Below are 21,842 nucleotides of genomic sequence, written 5' to 3'. Positions count from 1 at the left end.
AATACAAATTCTTATTTGGCTGTGCTGCATAAAACCTCTGTTGCATCAGAACCTCGAAGAATAAAATGAGGGAGGGGATTGCTTCAAGCATGGAGCTGTTTAATAGTCTGGAAAATATAGGACTACTGCTCTTGGATACCTAATACAGGAATGTGCTGCTCTTAGAGGGGGACAGAATTCATTCTGATGGGGAGAATGGGTAGTAGAATCTCTTCAACTTGAAGACTGTAAGTGATGACCTAAGAGTAATCCTCAGCTATAACTGAGACCTTTTAGGTAAGGATTGACTACTTGTTTCCTGAACTTGAGTGTAGCTTTGAGATTGAATACTAGACCAATTCTGCCAACAGACTTAACTTTGTCTTTTGCTGCTTGTCTGATAAAGGAATGTTCATGACCTCACAGTTTGATGACACTCTTCTTTGGGAGATTTTTGGGAATGGCTAATATTTCACAGGTGCTCCCAAGATCATGGTAGTCATCCTTTCACAGGTCTTGCACTAGTCAGTGTGCTTTCTAACCAGACATAAGGATGGTGATGCTACTCCCAAGAGTATGTGAGGGAGTAGCATAGGAGTGTTTAGACAGCTCTTTGTCTGAAAACAAATGCTATTTTAAACTAATTAAAATCTTGCAGTGTACCCATGCTATGGATCCACACCAATGCTTAAAGTAGTATGCAAGAATGTTCTAGTGCTCCAGAAATAATTATTGGATTATGTTGTATGTACTCTACTCTGATGGTACTAGTCCTGTGACCTTAAAACTAAATCTTCTGCTTGGCTTTTTCTTCACTCAGTAGCATGGATGATTTGTGGACTGCATCTTAATCAACTGGCTTACAACTTTATTTAATGTTCGGAAAGGTTGTGAAGTACAAACTGCATTTTAAAAGGCTGTGAATGGAAGTCCAGGCTCTTTTTATTCAGCCAGGTAATTAGCCACAGTGATATTTGAGATTTAATTTGTTACAGATGCACATACGTGTCAACTTTTGTTACCACTGAAGCTAGATTGCCCAGTGATGAGTAACTGCAGTGCTGGCAGTATGATGAGCTTGTAACTGTAGCAGTACTGCATCGCCTTTGAACTTTTTACATGCTTGCTGCAGCATTTACTGAAGGGCAGCTGAAGAATCTATTTGCTGCTTGGCACACCAGTAACAAACCTTAGAGGCCTCTGAGACTGCCATACTGGGAGCTTTGTTTGGACAGACTTACTGTCTGACTCAGAATTTCTAAATCATTATTTGTAGCTAACTAAAACCTCTGTTGCAAAGTGGGTGTGGTGTAATCACTGAAGTGGAGCCAGGGGGTTATGTTGGCTTGCCAGGTTTTAATTCTGTACTTTAATTTTTGATTTGATAGCATCTGCATGGCATAAAGTTTTCCCTTTTACAATGTCCTGGTTTCTGCCTTATGTTGGAAAAGATTAATTACAGGTCTCTCTATTAAAATAAAACAAGGGAAGACAGGAGCCAATGGCAAAAACCCCTCATTGCATGCTAACTGTAGGCATACCAAGGAAAAACAAATGCACTCTAAGAGTCCTCAGATTCCCCTGACTGACTCACTGCTGCCGGCCATCTCAGTTAACAAGACTATAAACCCCAAGTAATTTCATGGCCAAAGAAACGAGACAGAGGTCAGTATTTTTGCTGAAGTAATCTTTCTGAGAAGAATGGTTCAGAGTATTAAGATAAACAGACCTGGGAGCTGAACACCTGTTAAGCTGTATTGCCTATGAGGTACATTGTAGCTGCATTTCATGCTTACTTAGATTCATGGGACTATACAATTATACTTGCTACCACTCGGGCTTCAACAGAACTTTCAAATGGAAAGATCCATGTCTACAAAGAAGGCTAGGATTGCTAGAAAAAAAATAATAGAAAATAGTTCAATGGTTAAGATTTAAAAAATAAGGCTCATCAGTCTTTTAAGACTATAGCTTTCTATCCTGTTTTCTGAATTTACTTCTATGTCGAATCATTTTCCATTAATATAAATGGGTGTTGGTATTTATCTCTAGTCCATGTGTTTTGAAAAGACCTAGAGTCTCTTAAATGCCAGCTTTGGCACTATTTAAAATGTTAAATGATGAAATGAATCATGCTTCTAAGTACTGGCTGGCAGTCAGCACTACTCAAAATCTTATTCCATTGAAACCATTAGCTTTAATTTTGCAATTGGCTCTACTTTTAGGACTTTCAGTAGAGAACTAATAAAATCTTTATGGAGTATGACAGAGATCTATAAAACTGGTAATGATATGGGGGAAATGCATAGGAATTAGTTGTTCACATGCCTGCCATTACAAGAACTAGGGTGCATGAAATGAAACTAGGAGGGAGCAGTTTGAAAGCAAATGATGTTTCTTCACTAATTGTTAATTAATCTCTAGAGTTCCTTGCTGAAGGAAATTGCAAAGTTTACATGAAGTGACTGGATGTAAAAGAAAAAAATACATCCAAGGCTACTAAATACTAAAATATAACCTATGATTCAAAGTACCTGCACAACAAGCAGTAGAGGATGAGACTTCATCTTTTGATGAAGTAACGCCACTAGAGTTTGTGCTACTCTGTATAGGCATCCACTATTGACCATGAGTAGAAAAAGATACTGGGTTAAACAGACCTTTAGTCTGGTACAGAACACTGATTTGGTATCTCAAAACAAACTTCTAAATTGCATTTGATATAAGTTAGGGAATGATCTTACAGTATTTTTCTTGATTGTTCAAATAGTAAACCCAGTAGGTAAAAGGGAAGGACCTGTTAACAAGGAGTGGGATGACAGACTAAAAAACAAACTCAGTTTTTCCTGTTGAACTAAATTTCAGAAGAATCTTAAATGTCAAAAGCTAAAGTAACTGAAGAGATCTTCAGGTTAGCTCTGCTTTAGACAAACTTGAGTGAGCATTCTCTTAAAATCAATACTAGCTGTGTCTTCCAGCATCTGTCCAACAATCACCAACGCTATAAATGCAAGGATTTTCTCAGCACCAAATGTGGCAATACAGAGAACCAGGCCATTATAAATCTCCTCATGCTATTTCAGCTGTTAACTCTTTTCCTGGTGAAAGAGCCAGGAGCTTTGAATTTGATGATGCTGATACAGGAAACTATCCCAAGTCACCAGTAAATCCTATCACAGGGAGATCTGCTAAATAATACTGGGGGATGAAACACAACTCCACATTCAAGCTCTGGGAATAAGATAAAGAATCTTTTTGTAAGTAGGCCTTGACTACCTGGTTTTTCCCCAGAACATATTGTGAATGACTGGCAAGAAATGGGGATTTATTTTTACTAAGTGACTCTTAGACATGTAGGCGGGAGAAAACACATTTTAAAACACATTTTAATGTATACTTCCCCTGTCCTCTTTTCCAAAGTTCTCAGGAGAAAAAAAAAAAAAGTCTTAAATGCATTTTAGTCTATGGTTCCTTAATTCCACTGTTAATGCACACTCTACTATGTTAGAGCTCTATCATGCTTTTTTTTCCAATATAAGCACAGAGACTACGTTCTATGTAAGTCCTCCCTTTTCCTTTCTCCTTTTGCAGAATACCAATATCCATCACTTAGGTCCTCAAATAGCAGCTTTGTACCACTCTACCTTGATGTTTCAAAAACAGCTGCTTACTTTAATGCAGTTTATAGCTATCTCAATCTTTCTAGTCAAGTCTGCCTTGCAAGATTATTTAAAAGTGGGGTCAGTCCACAAGGTCAATTAAGTATACAGAACCTTCCCTTCTTCCTGCTTACAAGTTCTTTACTAGTGTTCTGTGGCTTACATGCATATAGTTGAAAACCATTTTGAAAGCCTTGCTCATTTATATTCTTGTAGGATGATTCATAAAATAGTACTACATAAAGTAATTCTAGTAAACACAAAAAATAAGTTGGAGCTTACTTCCCCAAGCCTTTTTAAAAGGAAAAAAACCCCTCAAATGTATCAAAACAACTGATACTGAAGTATACGTAGAAATTACTCTTTTTCATTTCTAACATGAAAACCCCTTTGTAAATAACTAAAAACACTACTTCTTCACAATAAAGTTGAACATCTAACATCGTTACACTTGGCTCCTACTCCTGTGGTTTGGAGAACACTTCAGGTATTGCAGAACTGTGTGTATAAATGGTGATGATGATCATGAGATTTTGCTACACAAAAAAAACCACCAAGTCTTGCTGACACTGCTTTTTTGTCTTAAAGTAAATCCCCTTGCTCAATTTTTTCCCCCTTCAACAGTGCTCTTTATTTCCCTAGCTGCCAGTACTAGGATAAGTACAATGAACTTCAGCACATAGACAGTATGCAGAGAAAAAAAAATACAGTACAACCTGCTTATTATAAGCACTGTAAGTGAACTGTCAGTGCTCTGCACGGTGCATACTGCAGTCCCATTACAATGAGGCATTGCATATAATAAAATAACTTCATGGAGAAAAGACACTTCAATAGACAGTCTGTTGAATTCTGCAGATTTGTTGGTGATACCTCAGTAGTCACTGCTTTCTGCTGATAGTCACATGTGGCAACAGAGGCCCAGTTTGACCAAGACAGATGACCCTTAGCACAGGTTTTACAGTGTAAAGATAGGGTTGATTGAGTGTTGTTTAGTGCAGCTCTCTCCTTTCTGGCTGCAGCACTGCAGAGGGGCAGAAGAGGACAGCCAGTGTAGGATGCTGTATGTATCCATCTGTATGATCTGAGTTTAATAAAGCCCTTTCTGGTGCTTTCTTCCTCATTCTTTGGATCTCTCCTTGCAGTTCACAAGTAGTGGTCAATGAGCACGCATCAGGTGACTGCCTTCAGTCAGATTCCGATTTCTCATTAGATTTAGACGATTTACGCTTTCTCTTTTTCTTCTTCTTCTTTTCTTTTTTTTTCTTTTCCTTCTTTCTCTTTTTTTTCTTGTGTTTATCTCTACATTCTGAGGAAGTGGAGCTGCTGCCATCTTCATCATCCTCATCGCTGTCATCACTGTTATCATCATCATCTTCTGAGGTAGAGTCCTCCAGGAGCTGCTTCAGTTGCTGTATCCTGAGTTTAAAAAATGTGCATGAGAATCCTTTCTAGCTCTCCTCTACCTGTCATAATTTATTCTATCTTTCATCTGTTTCCTTCCTAGCTTGAGAAATGGAAACCGCATGCAAAGGGCAGGTGAACACATCCTCTTTTGCTGAATTACACTCCCATTACAGTTTTCACAGACTGACAAAATCAACCTCTTTTGAGATGAGCGGACGGTCTGTTCTCAGGGACTTTCCATCCCACAGGACATCAAAGACAGACTAGCTTATTGGCCAATATTTATGTGTGCAAAATAATGAGGCAACAGCTATCACCAGACCACCATAAGAAGTTCTATGCTTATCCATACACAGATGCATATTGGGATTATGCTATTATGAAATTCATTGCCCTGCTGATACAGAGATGATGTCAGTGAAGCTGACAGAGTAGACTCTACTTTAGATGCAGAGGTGTTTTTGAGAGGCACTCTCCCTTTGAACTTTCATGGACTACTGGCAAATGAGGGCAAACTATTTGCTTATTTTATTGTTGTCTTCACTATCCCCTCCAAGGATTTGCGTTTTTAAAAAAAAAAAACAAACCAAGCAACACACCTGCAGCAGCAGTACTACTCTATGGGCTACCTATAGTTTGTTCAGTTATCTCACTGATGCAGTTCAAGTAAGAAAGCATTAAAGAACTCTGGTGCTTTATATATTGAATAACGACCTCACACAAGGAACAACATCAGGTGCCTAGAACTAGCTTTCTAAATCCACCCCTTCATGTCTACTGAAGGCACTTTGACGCACCAAATTTTAGAAAACATCTCAGTGAAGTCAGTGAAAGAAACAAAACAAAACTGTTTTTAGGCCTAAACCAAAACTAAACTCAAGGGCCTTAATATTATGGCATAAATGAATATGACTCCTCTTCAAACTTTGTTTTGGGAAAAAATATAGAAGCTAATAAAGAGGTAGGAAGTACTACTGAGTGACTACTGAGAAAGTAGAAATGCGTTGTCTGACAACATAAAGGAACTGCCATTAAAAAAATGTTCTGAGTTGGTAAGTGGAGCTTATATCAAAATTTCATCTATACATTAGTATCGTTATCAAAATAAAAACCAAATTGAAAATGCAGTTTACTACAGAAACACACTTACCTCATTTCTTTTTCATGACGTTTATTTTCCCTTATTATATCGTACATTGGATCTTCATGTGCCTTTAAAGTGGAAAACAGAAAATCTAATGTTGGTAAAGAAAAGTATTTATTGCTGACTGTTGTATTTCTTAAAAAAATAAACCAAAGCAACCCAATGCAAGAGGCTTTTAGCAAAAGATTAAATACATTTAGTGAGCTCTTAATTCACAAGTATACTCTCAGACTTTACATCGTTAATCTGAACTGTTTTTTATTACTTCAGGAAAAGCTTATCTAGTTATATCACCAACGAGGGGGACTCTTCTTAGGTATACTACCTCTCTCCCTCTCCTATCACCGTTAACTAAGAGAACCCCATACATACACTATAGAAATTGCTAGTCATAGAAGGAATATTGAAGTTCAAAATAATGAGCTGTGCCCTTATAGCCTGTTTTAAAAACTTGGATACAAACACACAGGAATACAGGAGCAAGGAATAGAAGACAAACAGATAATGAAGTTGGAGTTGTCCTAACATGCTATACACTACCATTATTGGTTCTTAAATCAGTTATTTTTAAATTAACAGGCATTGCAGCAAAAGATTGTTGTGAAGATAGCAAATAAACTTTGCAGGTACTTAAGGTGAGTTCGTGCCATACAAGCATGCAGCAATAAGATAGGGTGATCATTTCTGTTGGAAGATTGAGCAAACAAGTTCAACAGAGAGGAGGTATCAGCTGCTGACTGGAGGTCAGAATTAAAATGTCAGTAGCAAATGAAAGATGTTGGGAATGCACCATGAAGGGCCTTGGATATACAGCAAGAGTTTGATGCAACAGAGAAGAAGCTTGAGGAAAAATGAAGAATAGAGGCAATCTCGTCATGGGAGCGGGCTAAAAATACTCTTTGCAGCAGCATACAATCAGTATGAGTTCAGAATCTGGACAGAATGAGTTCAGATTATATTTTTCAAGGACAGAAATGAGGACGTAAGACACAAAGTGATGGGAGCTTGAAAAACAGTTTAACAATGCAGAGCAACAGGAAATGTTGAAGAGCTCACGCAGAAAGAATCTGCGGAACTGAGATGTAGCCTCATGTAGCAAGAGATCAGACTCGTAGACAATGACTGGATTACAGACCTAGACAACAGGCTTCATGATGTGGTTGTTCACAGTGAGAGCGGAAGGCTTGAAGCAGCTGTAATGTGGGCAGCTCAAGCTTGACTAAAACATTTTTTGTTACGTTGACACTTTAATCACAAAAAGTGAATATAAAAGTTGAAACAGGTTCTTGAAGATTTCCAATTTAAATGTAAAAATTACTAATTTTCCTCTCGAAGAGTAGATTTTCTGCAAAGTAGTCAAACATCCAACCACATCTGTAGCTTTTTCTTTATTAGGAGATTTTCGCCATCTATATTATACTAGAGACAGAGGAAAAGTCCTTAATAGAGCATCATTTTACAGGCTTCTCTTCACTTGCAAGATTATGCATCACCGATATTAAAAAACACAAGCAATAATACTACAGTATTTGTACTCACTACTCTAAATTGTTCCAATTTCTGATTGCCTTTAATAAAGAATGGGCATTCTTTATCTCCTGTTCTGTGTCCATAACGTTTACACCTCCAACCTTTAAAAAAAGAAGCAGCAGTGAATTGTATCTCTGAGCCAGATCAGAAGAAGGGAAAAAAAAAAAGCATATTTAGGGAACATATTTTCAATTTGTTGAAAAAAATAAATAGATACAAGGATACAAGTATTATGTTGATAAATGTAACATGCATACAATGCATTTTATGCATTTTATTACAGCCTTCAAGGTACTGGTTGCTTTTGTATCAATATGGTGCCAATCCACCTGGACCTTGTCATCTGTCCACCAGACATCCTGCCCTCCCTCAGAGTAAACGGAAGACTATATGAAGGTCCAATGACATCTGGAGTATTTTCAGCCTTACACTGCATGACTTTGACTTCTTTTCCCAAAGGCATCCAAAGCCCTTTCGTCGGGGCATGTGCCAGGAATTCTCGTGCACTTTCATTGCCTGGCACATCAGGTATGCAGTCTTCTGGTTTTGTTTCATTTTCCTACGGAAAAAGATGAGGGCAATAAAATCACTTTTTGGGTTGGTTTTTTTTTTTTTTTTTAAAAACTTTGTAAAAATTAATACTCCAAGTGGGCGGGCCTTCACTTAATATGGAACCTATTTCCCCTGTAAGGTTTCTTTTTCTTGTAACATAAAGGTTCCAAAATACCTGACCCTTTTTACAGCATTAAGTAATTTTCTTTTTCCCTCACCCTTGAATTTTCCAGTCTGAACTTTATTGCCATATTAATTCCATTCCTTCCCATTTATTTTATTAATTTATTTAAATAAATAATGCAAATGACAACAGACAAGCAGATACTTCTTTTTCCTCTTCCTGCTAACAAGACATAACAATTAAAAGCAGCCTTTATAACACAGAGCAGTATTTTTTAGGTTAAAAGCACTAGCTTGTGGCTTAGGTATATAAATTTGGCAAAAGCAATCATCATTATGAAAGGAAAGTATTTTTACACAATTATTTGAGCATCAGCAATGGAGAAGAATCCCGAAAAGATGGCATTAAAACTGAAAATCTGCTTCACCATAAATGACTCCCCTCTAGCCACACTATTAAATACTGCATTAAGTGTGCATGCTAAGAGGTGGTGAAAGAACTGGTATCATCCTATCTGATTCCGGGCATTTCAAGTCAAAGAGGTTGGCTTGTAACTCAAGACCTCTGAGTTTTCCCCTGGAAGCTACTTCTCTCTGTAATTTATATAGGTAACGTAGACACTTAAGATAAACGGCTAAAAGACAGGTTGTGTGAAAATCCCTTGTAATGCTAAAAATTTACTGCAACGTATTTACCAACCTTAATTAGCCCTGGGGGAGGTTTCTCATAGCTGAAAAGCAATAGAAATATTGTTACTCTGCAGATTAGCACAGACAAATAAATTGAGAAAATACAGTATTTCAATGATATAGAGTTAAAAGCTTCACTGCACGTTTTCCCTTACTCAATCAGTAATCACTAAGAACTACAGCAGAACCTGATACCTGGATGCAAGCAGACTGAGACACAGTGTTTGTCATATCACCACACATGTCTCTTGCAACCATCCTTCAGATTTGTATTCCGAGGGGGGGGAACAACTACTTTCATTGCACTGCTTTACAGGATGTGTGGTACATCCAATTCAGCTTCAGTTACCATAAATGCACAATTCTCTCCTCTTTTTCTGCAGCACTCCGCCCCAAGATCTCACTGATCCAAATTTCTTTACTCCAGCACTGCTGAATCATAGACGTACTCAGCTGAAAATGTCAGGTCAGACCACTCCTTACATCTAGCTTTGCCAGCCAAACCTAGTATATAATAATAATTTCATGGTCTTCTCTCTGCGTGTTAAACCTAAAGACAGAACCATACTGACTGAAGTACCATCTTTCCTGCAGCAGGAGTTAATAGTAGATACAAAATTTATTAAAATCCAAATAGCAAGCAGGTGCTACACAGAGCACAGCAACTGAGAAAGTACACGTACTTAGGAGGGAAATGCCAAGACACTACGAAACGGTCTTTAGAACAATAACTTTATGAGTGCTGTTTAGTGCATTTCATAACAAACAGATTTTTACTTTCACTTGGAAAGGAAAAAAACCATGTTCTTCTGAGCCTTCTGATCTTTTTATTCCATTAAACCCCTTTCAATGAAATAGCACAAACCTACAGCACCGTGGGCTACTGATGGAGTCATTAGGCAGATCTCAAACCTTGCAATCTTAGTATTTATTTTTTTTTAATCCACTCTAGCGGAAACCAGCTGAACAACCTCTGCTTCTATGCTGCAACTCCCAGACTTCCAGGAACCTGGAAGAGGCCCATTTTTCCCCAACAAATCGTTATAAGGTCACGGAGCAGCTTTGCGAGCGGCCCCGAAGCCCGCACGGCCCCGCTGGAAGGCATCAGCGGCTCTCGGGTCGCCCCAGACACCGGCGCCGCTTGGCCCACTCTGCTCGGAGCGACACAGCGGGTGCGGGGCTGAAACACGGACCTGCTTAGGCATAAAAACGGGAGACGTTTTTAAAATGTGACCCAGCTGGAGCAGCCGCCGCGGGAAGGGAAGGGGCCGCTGCCTTCCGCGGGGCCAGGGGCAAAATAACCACACCCCCCCCCAACCTTGCACTGGAAACGAGCCCCAAACGCCGGCGAGGTGGGCTCAGAGCAGAGCGGGGGGCGGCCAGGCCTGCGCGCCCTCCGGCCCCCCGGGCAGGGCGGCAGCCCCGGGTAGCCTCCCCTCCTCCGCTCCTTACAAGGACTCCAGGTGCTGGAGCTTCTGGAGCTGCTGCGCCTCCTGCCTCTTCCGTTTCCTCTCATGCCGGTCCTGCGTCCTGCCGCCGCTCGCCGCGGGCTCCGGATGGCTCTTGGGCCGCGCCTGGCTGCCCCTCGCCGCCTCCTCCTCCGCCCCCTCCTCCTCCTCCTGCCCCCTTCGCGCCCTGTGGGACATCGGCGCGGCGGGCAGAGCCGCGGCGGACGGCGAGGCCGCGGCGACGCCCCCTCCCCTCCCCGCCCTCCACGCTGCGCATTTCGGTTTCACTTCCCCTCCCGGGCGGGGCGCCGACTTCCTGCGGCGGCGGCGCGGCCCGGCCGGACCGCGCCCCTTCCGCCCGCCGTGGCCTCCCCTCGTCGTCCTCCTCCTCGGCCCACGGTCCCCGCGCCCGGGCGGAGCCGCCCCGCTCAGCCCTCCCGCAGCCCGCCGCTGCCTGAGGCGGCGAGGCGCTGTGAGGCAGCAGCGCGGTCCGGCCAAGCTGCCCGCCGCTCGTCCCCGGCACCCTTCCCGGGGTTAACAATAACGCCTGGGGTGTTGCGTTCTCAAAACGCGGTTATTAAAATAAAAAACGCCTCAGGGCCGCGAGCGTTTACACGCTGGGGGCTGAGGGGGCGTGCGGATGGGAATATGGCGGCGGGCTGGCCAAGAGGCGATGCGGGGCGGGCTGGCCCGGGGAGGCGAGGCAGCCTCAGCACAGCACGGGCCTGGCAGCGAGGGGGTCCCCTCCCTCCCCAGGGCCAGGGGGAAGGTTGGGGACGGAGCTGGGGGTCACCTCCCTCACCAGAGCCTGAGGGAGGGTTGGGGGCAAGGGGGTCGTCTCCCTCACCAGAGCCTGAGGGAAGGTTGGGGGCAAGGGGGTCGTCTCCCTCACCAGAGCCTGAGGGAAGGTTGGGGGCAAGGGGGTCCCCTCCCTCACCAGAGCCTGAGGGAAGGTTGGGGACGAGGGGGTCCACTCCCTCACCAGAGCCTGAGGGAAGGTTGGGGACGAGGGGGTCCCCTCCCTCACCAGGGCCTGAGGGAAGGTTGGGGATGGAGCTGGAGGTCACCTCCCTCACCAGAGCCTGAGGGAAGGTTGGGGACGAGGGGGTCCCCTCCCTCACCAGAGCCTGAGGAAAGGTTGGGGACGAGGGGGTCCCCTCCCTCACCAGGGCCTGGGGGAAGGTTGGGGACGGAGCTGGGGGTCCCCTCCCTCACCAGAGCCTGAGGGAAGGTTGGGGACGAGGGGGTCCACTCCCTCACCAGAGCCTGAGGGAAGGTTGGGGATGAGGGGGTCCCCTCCCTCACCAGGGCCTGAGGGAAGGTTGGGGATGGAGCTGGGGGTCCCCTCCCTCACCAGAGCCTGAGGGAGGGTTGGGGGCAAGGGGGTCCCTTCCCTCACCAGAGCCTGAGGGAGGGTTGGGGGCAAGGGGGTCCCTTCCCTCACCAGAGCCTGAGGGAAGGTTGGGGATGAGGGGGTCCACTCCCTCACCAGAGCCTGAGGGAAGGTTGGGGACGAGGGGGTCCCCTCCCTCACCAGGGCCTGAGGGAAGGTTGGGGATGGAGCTGGAGGTCACCTCCCTCACCAGAGCCTGAGGGAAGGTTGGGGACGAGGGGGTCCCCTCCCTCACCAGAGCCTGAGGAAAGGTTGGGGACGAGGGGGTCCCCTCCCTCACCAGGGCCTGGGGGAAGGTTGGGGACGGAGCTGGGGGTCCCCTCCCTCACCAGAGCCTGAGGGAAGGTTGGGGATGGAGCTGGGGGTCCCCTCCCTCACCAGGGCCTGAGGGAAGGTTGGGGACGAGGGGGTCCCCTCCCTCACCAGGGCCTGGGGGAAGGTTGGGGACGGAGCTGGGGGGCATGTGGGAGCAGGGGAGAGCAGCTGGGTGTGCAAGGAGGGCCCCCATCACAGTGGTTGCAGGCCACGCTTGCCAGAGGCCAAAATACGTGCGGATGGAGGGAGGAGAAGGTCAGGGCCATCTCTTGGAGCATCCAGAAGGCACAGGTTTGGTTTGGGTTGTTTTTTTTTTCTTTTTTTAATGGTTGGGTTGGTGCCGCGGGAGGTACGTGTTGGGTATAGGGCAGGGTCTAGCCACAGGCCCAGGGAGGCCTGGTTAGGGCCGTGCTGCTGCGTCCAGAGCTGCCTGACCATCAGATCTTAGGGTTTATTCAAAATGTAAGGTTAGTAAACAAGCACTACTTTAATACTATTTTAGGTTCTACTTGGTAAAACCTTACTTATTTGGGACAAAAGATCACGTGTCTCATTTCTCACTTGCATTCAACTAAGTGGCTGCCATTGTAAATTCAGATCCTGGGAAACTTTTTTGCAAGGATTCAGTGCTTATTTTAAGGTTTAAACAGCCTAATCTAGCTTTTGCATGTGCTGCCACTAATAAGTAATATTGATGAAGATTTTTATTTCACACACCAAATTTTATAGGATTACTGGCACTGGAAAGAATGCAGCGACCAGTCTACACAAAACAACACTCAGCAGCAAAGCGACATAATCTTGCAGATATATCACTCAAAAAAACCAACTTCTGTTCTTCATAAACTAATTCCAACATATGCATCTGGCTGAGATCTCATGAGATGGCACGTAAGTTGTGAGAAAACCTTTTCATTCATCCCATGGGACTGTAGTTTGCCTGTGTGTTTGGCTTAGAGGTGGGCCTTTCGGGAGTTTTATTAATAGCCTTTCTTTGGGCCTAATCTGAAAAGAAGAGGCTGAGTTGCTGCCATCTCTTGAAATGGCAGATCACAGCAGCTGACCTAAGGTGCAAAACTCAATTAAGATCTCTTGTCTAAGGGCTCGCCGTCAAAATCAGTTTATTTGCTAATCTGAGTTAAATATCTGTGTGTCTATGCTTAGTAAGAGGCAAATGCAAGGTAATGTGATGTAAGGTAATCCACTACAGAACAGGCTAAGCAGATGACTTGATGTTTGCTGGAGGCTAAGAGATTTGATGCTGTGACACTGCTAGCGTGTGGTAACACGTCAAATCGCAATTGGTCCCTTACATAGTCATGTATCTTCAAGCAACAAGTGAGGAAGGAGAAATATTTTGAGGTGCCATAATTGCATTTAAAATCTCTGAAAGAACTTAGGTGAAACACAGTATCATTTTTTCACTCTATTTAGCAAAATGGCAATCGTTACTAAAAGTTAAGTACCAGCTGGGCTCATGCCTACTAAACAGAGACTTTATGTTGGCAGCAAACTCAAGTGATATAATGGACTCTTTTAGTCCCCCTCTCATGCCAATGTTATTTTGCTATTTTCAAGTGCCTTTTTACTTCACATTTTCAAACCAACAGAGTAGTCAGACTCTGGAGCAGCTTTCCAGCATGTTAGGACAGTGACCGAAAACCTAATTAATTCTAAGTTGGAATGTTTCCAGTTTCTGAGTAGTATTCTATGGGAGGAATGTGTACAATAGCAAGAGACAGGAGTTCTCAGGAAACCCTACCAGTCTTGCTTTCATACACCCTTGAGTGTCCTAGCTTGGCTGAAGTAAACAAGAGTTCTGCCAGTTTGGAGCAGGAAAGGGCCTGGTTTAGATGATGGCAGTCACTTGCCACAGTTTCAGTGACTTCAGCCTCAGTACAAGAACTGACACAAATTCAGGAACTAAGTGCATAGTCTCAACAGAAGTGTGTGGTTGCAAGTGGAGGCAGAAGAATAGACCATGGTGTATTGTCCTCTTCTTACTCTTACTAAATCAGTGAGAGTGGGGCTGCATTCTTTGCATCCCAGTGGCTTGTACGACCAGGCCCTAATTTCTGAGCAGATCAGGGCATTTATGTAATACTCTTTACCACAGTAACTTAATGGGGCACACAGAAGGTAAAATTAGATAGGTACATGAATCTGCTCAGCCACAGTGTTCAAAAAATGTGTAGAACTGTACACGTGGCATTGTGGGACATGGTTTAGTGGGCATGGTGGTGTTGGGTTGATGGTTGGACTTGATGATCTTACAGGTCTTTTCCAACCTTAATGATTCTGTGATTCTGTGAAATGTGTTCTTTCTTTTGATACAAATAATTTTCTAGTGCATTTCCTCATCTGTCTGAGAAATGAACTTTATCACTTTATTACCCAGCTCAGAAGTACCTAGCTGTGAGGTCAGACTTCTTTATCCCCCATTTTTAATAGAAGAAGAGTATTTAAAGCTGTAGGTAGCTCCAAAGTTTCTTTTTTCTCCTTTGCTGAGAAAAGCCCTGGATTCCTGTGGCTGTTGCACACTTACCTGAGGAGACGATTGCTTTCATATCAGTCCTTAGGAAAGATCGGAAAAAAAAAAGAATTGTGAAGAAGGAGGGAGTAGAAAAAGTGTAATGATTATTTTCAGTTCTATTTATTCTGGAGCAAAGATCCTTGGTATCTGTAAATTGCTTAAATCTGTTCTATTTAAAGGGATTATATTAGTTGAGGATCTGGTTCCTTGTACTTAGCAAAGTATTTGTTTGAAGTTGGGGTCTTTCTGCCTTTATTTTAATGTGGCGCTTCAGATATTTCAAGAAGCTAGTTTTTGGGGAAATGTTGTCTTACCATAAGAGCTGGCTGTTATGGCACTGTAATTCCAGCTTCACCAAAACAAGGTGGATGAGAGGAAATGGCCTCAAGTTGTGCCAGGGGAGGTTTAGTTTGGATATTAGGAAAAATTTCTTCACCAAAAGGGTTATCAAGCATTGGAACAGGCTGCTCAGGGAAGTGGTTGAGTCACCATCCCTGGAGGTATTTAAAAGACATGTAGATGTGGCACTTAGGGACATGGTTTAGTGGTGGACTTGGCAGTGTTAGGGTAATGGTTGGACTCTTATGATCGTAAGGGTCTTTTCCAACCTAAATGATTCTATAATTCCATGCTTCTAAAACATCTAAGAAGAAACATGGGAATTGCTGTGGCAATGTGAAGTATCTGAAAGGCCTGTATGTTTCATAATATCCACTACAACTTTATTTTCATTATAAACAACTGCATGTTCAACTACAAGTGATAATACTGGGGCCAAATTAATTTACAGTTATATCATCCCACGGGCCTCAGTATGCCTGTGAGAGTGTAACCCTGGTGGAATGTCAGCCAATCTGTTTTTCTCCATTTTTGGCTGACTAGAGCATTGGGCCAGGATCTGTTTCTGATTATGTGTCAGATATTACACACAGGAGAGGAATCCAGAACCCGTGTTAGGCTCCATGGGAAGTTAAGCACCTCATAATGGGATCCAGAAGAAGCAGCAGGCTGAGCAGAGCACAGTCTAAATCCCGCGCGGCCAGCCCGCGGCTGCCTGAAGCTGGCCGATAGGAAGCATTCAGAATAGGGTGAGCCTAATATCTTGACCGTTTCTGACCTGAGGGAAGTCTCCCTCAGAACAGCAGTGAAACTTCTATCCACTTGGGAACCTCAGCTGTGAAAAGAGGTGCTGACATCCTTTTTTACAGAGAAATGAAAAGTTTTGTTTAAAGTGGAAGTGCTGACAATTTCTTTTGTATATTAGCTTAACAATTAGAAAATGGGAGACAGATTCACTTCCCTCCTCAGTCTAGGTATTTAGTGATGGTGTCTCCTGTCTCACCCCCAAAAAATACCCTAACCATCAGTCTAATGGTTACCTTGGTGGGGGCCACCCGCCATTTGTATTCCACTCTTTGGAAGCAGTACAGAAAAGCATTTGAGATTCATGGGGTCAGAAAGGCAAGTGTGTTTGAACTTGGCTATGAGTACACTAAGAGGGGTGCTTATCCCAACACTGGGAACTGTGCTTCTTATTGTAAGATACAAAATCAATCCTCTAAAAACATTGGGCAGAAAAACATCCAAGTTTTGGATCCCAACCAAGCACAGGTGTGACCTAAGCATTGAATTGTTTGTTTCTGTAAAGACTAGGTTGCTACCTAGGGTATTCAAAAATGTGCACCTGCAGGAAAGCTTTACAGCTAAGCAAGGAAGCGTCTTTGGAAATCAGGGTTGAACAAGAGTTGAGCAAAGTTATTTGAACTGCAGCTTTAGTCTGAAGTCCCTTCATAAGGCTACATCCCATTTTAAGCACTCAATTCTTTTTATTGGAACTATCCCAAAGACTGATAAGCTGGAACTAACAAGAGGAGTGATTGCTGTCCTTGTTGTAAATTCTGTCCTCCAAGCCTCTGGTAGTTGATTGAATGGATGAACTCCCTCCATCCTTCTGTGGAGATACTGCCATGTTGATCACTTGGAGTTTGTAGTGATGAAGTCACCCATCCCATCAGAAGTGTAATGCTTACCGTCTCTTCAAACCACCACTCCATGAAAATAATCTATCTTTGATCTTTCTTCATAATTTTAACTCACTTAAGACTTTAGAGACATGAAATCACTCAATAACTTACATTTTTCATGACTTTTTACCCTTTGCTTTCAGGTCTTTATAAATAAATACAAATAATTGTATGTAGTCCCAGCCATTTTGCGTTAAGTACCATTGACACTTTTTCAAGAGTGAGACTCTGTTTGATGGGTGTGTATTTCTGTAGTACATTGTTGATATAGCACTGTATCTCCAGTTTATACACTGACATGGTGTCTCTTCTGTTAATAGAAGGCCCCAAGTATGTCAGTACAGAGGCAAAGCTTCATGTAGCCTTCAAGAGACTTTGTCTGAGTAAGGACTGAGCACATTAGGAAACTGCGTGAGTAGTAGAAGCGCTCAGATGCTAACAGCACATTATACAACAATAGTGGGGAAGGGAGATTTTGGCTGACAACCCTTGGACAGCCTCCCAACTTCTTACAAAACACACCATCCTGTGTGGGATTGCTTGTGCCCAAGCTGAGTGGGCAGGACTTTGGTTTCATAAGAAACAGCCAGATGCAATGAAATCCGTAATTCTCTGTTTTTGAAAGATGAGAGGTTGAGTCAGGATCGCTACAATTTGAACCCCTTGTTAGAGGGATGATAATTATTCCAGACTGGATGTTCCTCATGTATTAAATCTATATATATGCACTGCTGTTTAACCCCTAATGGTTATAGTCTTACTGTCATCAAAGTTGGCAGGAGTTTTGCTACTGACTTAGTAAGGATCAAGGCTAGATTCTTTGCCTGGCAGCCAGGGTTTTTTTCATAGCTGCAGGAAATTCCTCCTTCTGAGCTTTGGCTGTATTCTTAAATCAGTGATCAGTTTGCAAGAACTTTTCCCTTGCAAAAGCAGATTCCTCTCCTGAATTTTGCCTCCATAATGTAGTGACTGATAAAACAGTTCCCATTTAAACAATGCCCGGCGCATCAAGTACAATAGGCAAATTCAGCTTCAGTGCCAGCATCTGCCCTTGGTATGTCCCCTCTGAGTTGCCAACTTTCCAGTGGAACACTGGTTGAGTTGCCTAAAAGGGCTCCAGTGTTTATTAATGGGTCACAGATACTACAGAAATAAAGTGATGAAAAATACAATCTAAAAAGTTTAAGGCAAAGACTCTTGGTTCTGCTTGCCACCTCTGTTAAACAGGAAGATGACTTTGTCTTGTTAAAATGGATGATCTGTTTAGTTCCATGCAAAACAGCTGTTCCCACTTAACCCTAGTTTTTTCAAAACTATCCAAAGTTCGCAGCTCTTTAAGCTTAACATACTTGCCACATGCCAAGTTACCAAGAGCTTCTTTCTAGGTAACTGAAAAGAAATGAATGGAAACTCACAGTTCTAGACATTCTTCTTTCCCTGCCCCTCTCAAGAGGGTAGTATAGAAAGACTAACGTAGCAGCGGTACAGCAATGAAGCAAGGGTTAGTTAAGTGAGTTGACCCAGGAGTGTCTCTAACAGGAGTGAGAAAGGAATTCTGATATTGTACTGTTGAAACGCATGCCAAACACACAAAAATAATGTTTTCCAATGGTGGGCTAGGAGCCTCTATATTTTTATTCCATTATGCTAGTTTTGCTATGAATGACATCCAGAAACACTCCCTCATAGTTACTTTTGCTTGAAAGTTACAGTCTTCTGTAGTTCCATATAGAAATGGAAGGATAAATATATCATTATAGATAGAGAAAACACATTCTTTCCTAGTGCAATCTGTATCTAGGCAGATTCGTGCATGGCCTGTGCTCCTATATGTCACTTGTAGAGTGTGTAAAAAACCCAACAATTTAGCATCCTCTAATAGGGCTTTCTCCCACCAGTCTTATGCAGTGCTTTTTGGTCACCCTTCAATAAACTAAGAAATGAGAGGTGTTCTGCCCAGTTGTAAAGTAATTTTAATAATGTACCAGTGATATTGCCAAAACAAGATGTTAGCTACAGGTGGTTAGGCTGTATTAATAAAACATTAGTCAAATTATCTGGAAACCACAGCTTGAAGGCTGTGGGGACAAAAACAGGGCATTTTGAGTCTCCCAAAATACAAGTACATTGGAGGCCTTGAAAATTCAAGCACAGGGCAGTAATAGAGGCTTCAGAACTGTAGACACAAGCCACAAACTGTCAACCACAGGTCACCAAAGAAATGAAGCCTTAGAAGTTGAGTCAATCAATTTTGTGGGTTAACATGGAGAACAAAGAACAAGTCTGCAACATAGGTAAAACCTAGAACATGTAGTAAACTGAGATATAACATGGAACTGTGAGCCAACAAAGAACGAACAAGTTAACTGTCTGTTAGCAAACGTATAAAAATGACCAGCAGACCTAAAGTGAGGAGGAAGAAATGCACAACATCATTCTCCTCCTGGCAAAGAGGAAGAAGAAATCATAAATATTAGCACTGTGATCACAGCAAAGAACTTGGGATGCTGACAACCTACTATAACCAACCCTTGATTTTTCTAAAGACGACTGGTGTTATTGACTTTTGAGCCCAGTTGAAGGATGAGCATGATACCAGAGAAAGACATAAATAATAGGAAGTTTGTGTATACTAGTTTTAATTATATTGTTATTGAATGAGCTGCAATAATTGGCTAATTTTGACTACAAGTCTTAGCATGATTGTAACCAGACTAGTAATAACTGTTTAATTTCCTAAGACCTTAATTCTTGGGTTTATGTTTATGGAGTGTTTCTTTAGCCCACATAGATTGCATGGGATGTTTGGTCTGGACCCTAAACATAAGGACAGATTGATAAAACTTGGCTGCAACAATTGGTGGAGAACGCAGGCAACAAAGACTGTGACCTGTGCTGCAACAGCCCAGCAAAACACAAATGGGGTCAGAACATGCCCAGCACTCCGTATGATCTTACCAGCTCTATGCAAACACCTAAAGATGGTGAAAGCGCCCAATTTTGTACGCCTGGGCCTAAAACTGTCCTTTAGTACACAGATCAGGTGGCTGGAAGAGGTTATTGGAATATCACCCTGCAGTGGCTCCAGAGATGGACTCTTTTCTGTTAAAAACAAGTTCAGAAATGTAGTTAATATCCTATGAATCCGTGTGAATCTGCTTCCAAAAGAATGTTGACATTTCTAGTAGAAGTGAAGTGTTAAGAGTCGATGTCTGAATACATGACTTTTTCTCTCTCAAGATGCAAAATGTAAATAAAAATTCATGCAAGAGTCACTAAATGCTTACTAACTAGGGGAGAAGTGGTCTTCTTGCACTGGACCCCTGATAAGAACCTGCTTTAATGCTTACATACACTAATAAGAACCAGTGAGCACTATTCTGTAACACCTATGTGCTTCAGGCAGTTTTCAGGGGATTCATGTATGAATATTAATGAAGGAGGGTGAAAATAACAAGGTGTCCTGTTTCCAGTTTGCTTAGGCAGTGGCCGCTGGCAGCTACAGCGCTGGTATGCAGAGAAGCGATGGACCTGACTTGCCTCTTTCCGGATCACCTCTGCAAATAATCCTTTTACCCAAGACAGGCAAGTGGTATGCTCATTAAAATGCAGGCTGTTTTTACTTCTGATGGAACAGATACCCTTACATTTCAGGAAGGTTTGCGTAGTTTATTTTGTGCCAAGTTGTTTGCAGAGGAACCGTTTCCTCTTCTCCTCCCAAAACACACAGCTTCCAGAAGGCATTTTATAGGCAGAACGCTATAGGCAAGGGATGGGTGAATGTGGGGGTGGAGGGTAGACTGGAGCTTGGATAAAAGGGTTCTGTCTTTCTGGGTGGGAGTCGTAGTCCATACCTAATTTACAAACCAACTTTATTAAGGCAGCTTTGTTTAAAAGAATGTTGGAACAAAACATTATTATTTTTAATTATAGAGCCGTAACAGTTCTAGCAGAGTACAGATCGGGCGTGATAAAACTTAGGCGTGATAAATTAGTTACCCAGTTGTCACCATTTGCTTTTCAGACCTTAGTCTCTATGCTGCTTCTTGAGAAGCTTTTTAGTCTTCAAATAAATGCATAGTGCTTCTGCTCTCCCTTTTGATTCAGTGAAGACCCTTTACAATAGGCAGACTATCAGTAATTGTTTGATTGTTTTTAATGCATTTAAGAAAACAAACATGATCCTTGTTGCAGGAACCACTCCTTTCTGCACAATTTGAGCAACACAGTTCTGAGATTGTCCATGCTGCATAGGAAAGTTGTGAGACTCACTGTTTTCCAAATTTTGTATGGCAGAAGGCTGAAGTTTAGCTCACTGGTTTGCCGCTTTTTTCGGTGTGCAGTCTCCTAGATCATTTCCCTTGCAGATGCAAACCCCCACTCATTGGGGATTTAGGCCAACGTACAGCAGGCTTCCTTACCGCTTGTGCACAAGCCTATAGAAATCCGCAGACTGAAAACCTGTGGCTTAACCACGTCTCCTTTATTAGGAATATCCAAGTCTTTCTGCAGCTTAGTATAAGCACTCCATTGTTTCAGAACCATTCTCTGACTTTCTGGGTACCTGCGATATATTTAGAATATACTTTAGTTCACATGAGTTTTAATAATTTGTTACCCAACACATTTCCTGTTTTGTCTCCAGCTTCCTATGTTACATTAGATATGTCACTTACGACCAGATTTTTGAAAATTTAGCCCCTCCATAGATGAACCTTTCTGAAAATCTGATAACTGATTTTAGTACTTCTGTTGAAACTTCAGCTTTTCTGAAAAAGTGAGTTTTAACCTCTGTGGTCTCTATTTTCAAAGGTATTTAGGTCTGAAAACCCTTTCCTTTTTGTGAAATGAGGTTAATAGCATTTTCATATTTAACACATACATGCATATTTATTGCCTGATAAAAGCATGAACACTGAATGGAATTGGTAGCATTTAAATATATAGCTGCGAGAAACAGCAGGAAAACTGGATGCATAGGGTAGTTTTTCTGCAGGTTTACACTGGCACATCTACTCTGAGGCCAACGTAATTGCTGTAGTATA

The 21,842-nt window shown here is 42.5% G+C and overlaps 1 protein-coding gene across 1 annotated transcript; it reads right to left on the bottom strand.

Moving 5' to 3' along the window:
* Positions 1–3,384: 3,384 nt before the first annotated feature.
* RP9 (RP9 pre-mRNA splicing factor) lies at positions 3,385–10,730 on the bottom strand. Its single transcript, XM_059818642.1, has 6 exons — positions 10,537–10,730; positions 9,095–9,125; positions 8,149–8,278; positions 7,729–7,820; positions 6,196–6,257; positions 3,385–5,057 (listed from the first exon to the last, which is right to left on the bottom strand). Exons 1-6 carry the CDS (start codon positions 10,728–10,730, stop codon positions 4,826–4,828), a joined length of 741 nt encoding a protein of 246 aa, XP_059674625.1. The 3' UTR covers positions 3,385–4,825.
* Positions 10,731–21,842: the final 11,112 nt, after the last annotated feature.

The sequence above is a fragment of the Gavia stellata genome, chromosome 6, assembly GCF_030936135.1.
Source record: "Gavia stellata isolate bGavSte3 chromosome 6, bGavSte3.hap2, whole genome shotgun sequence".
NCBI classification, from domain to species: domain Eukaryota; kingdom Metazoa; phylum Chordata; class Aves; order Gaviiformes; family Gaviidae; genus Gavia; species Gavia stellata.
This window is presented reverse-complemented; position numbering and strand designations above follow the sequence as displayed.

Coding starts and splice junctions, on each gene's coding strand:
- RP9 (XM_059818642.1), bottom strand. CDS start 10,730: ATGTCCCACAGGGCGCGAAGGGGGCAGGAGGAGGAGGAGGGGGCGGAG. Junction 7,821..8,148: donor AGAAGTCAAAGTCATGCAGT/GTAAGGCTGAAA, acceptor CTTTTTTTAAAG/GTTGGAGGTGTAAACGTTAT. Junction 5,058..6,195: donor CGTCATGAAAAAGAAATGAG/GTAAGTGTGTTT, acceptor TTTTAAACTCAG/GATACAGCAACTGAAGCAGC.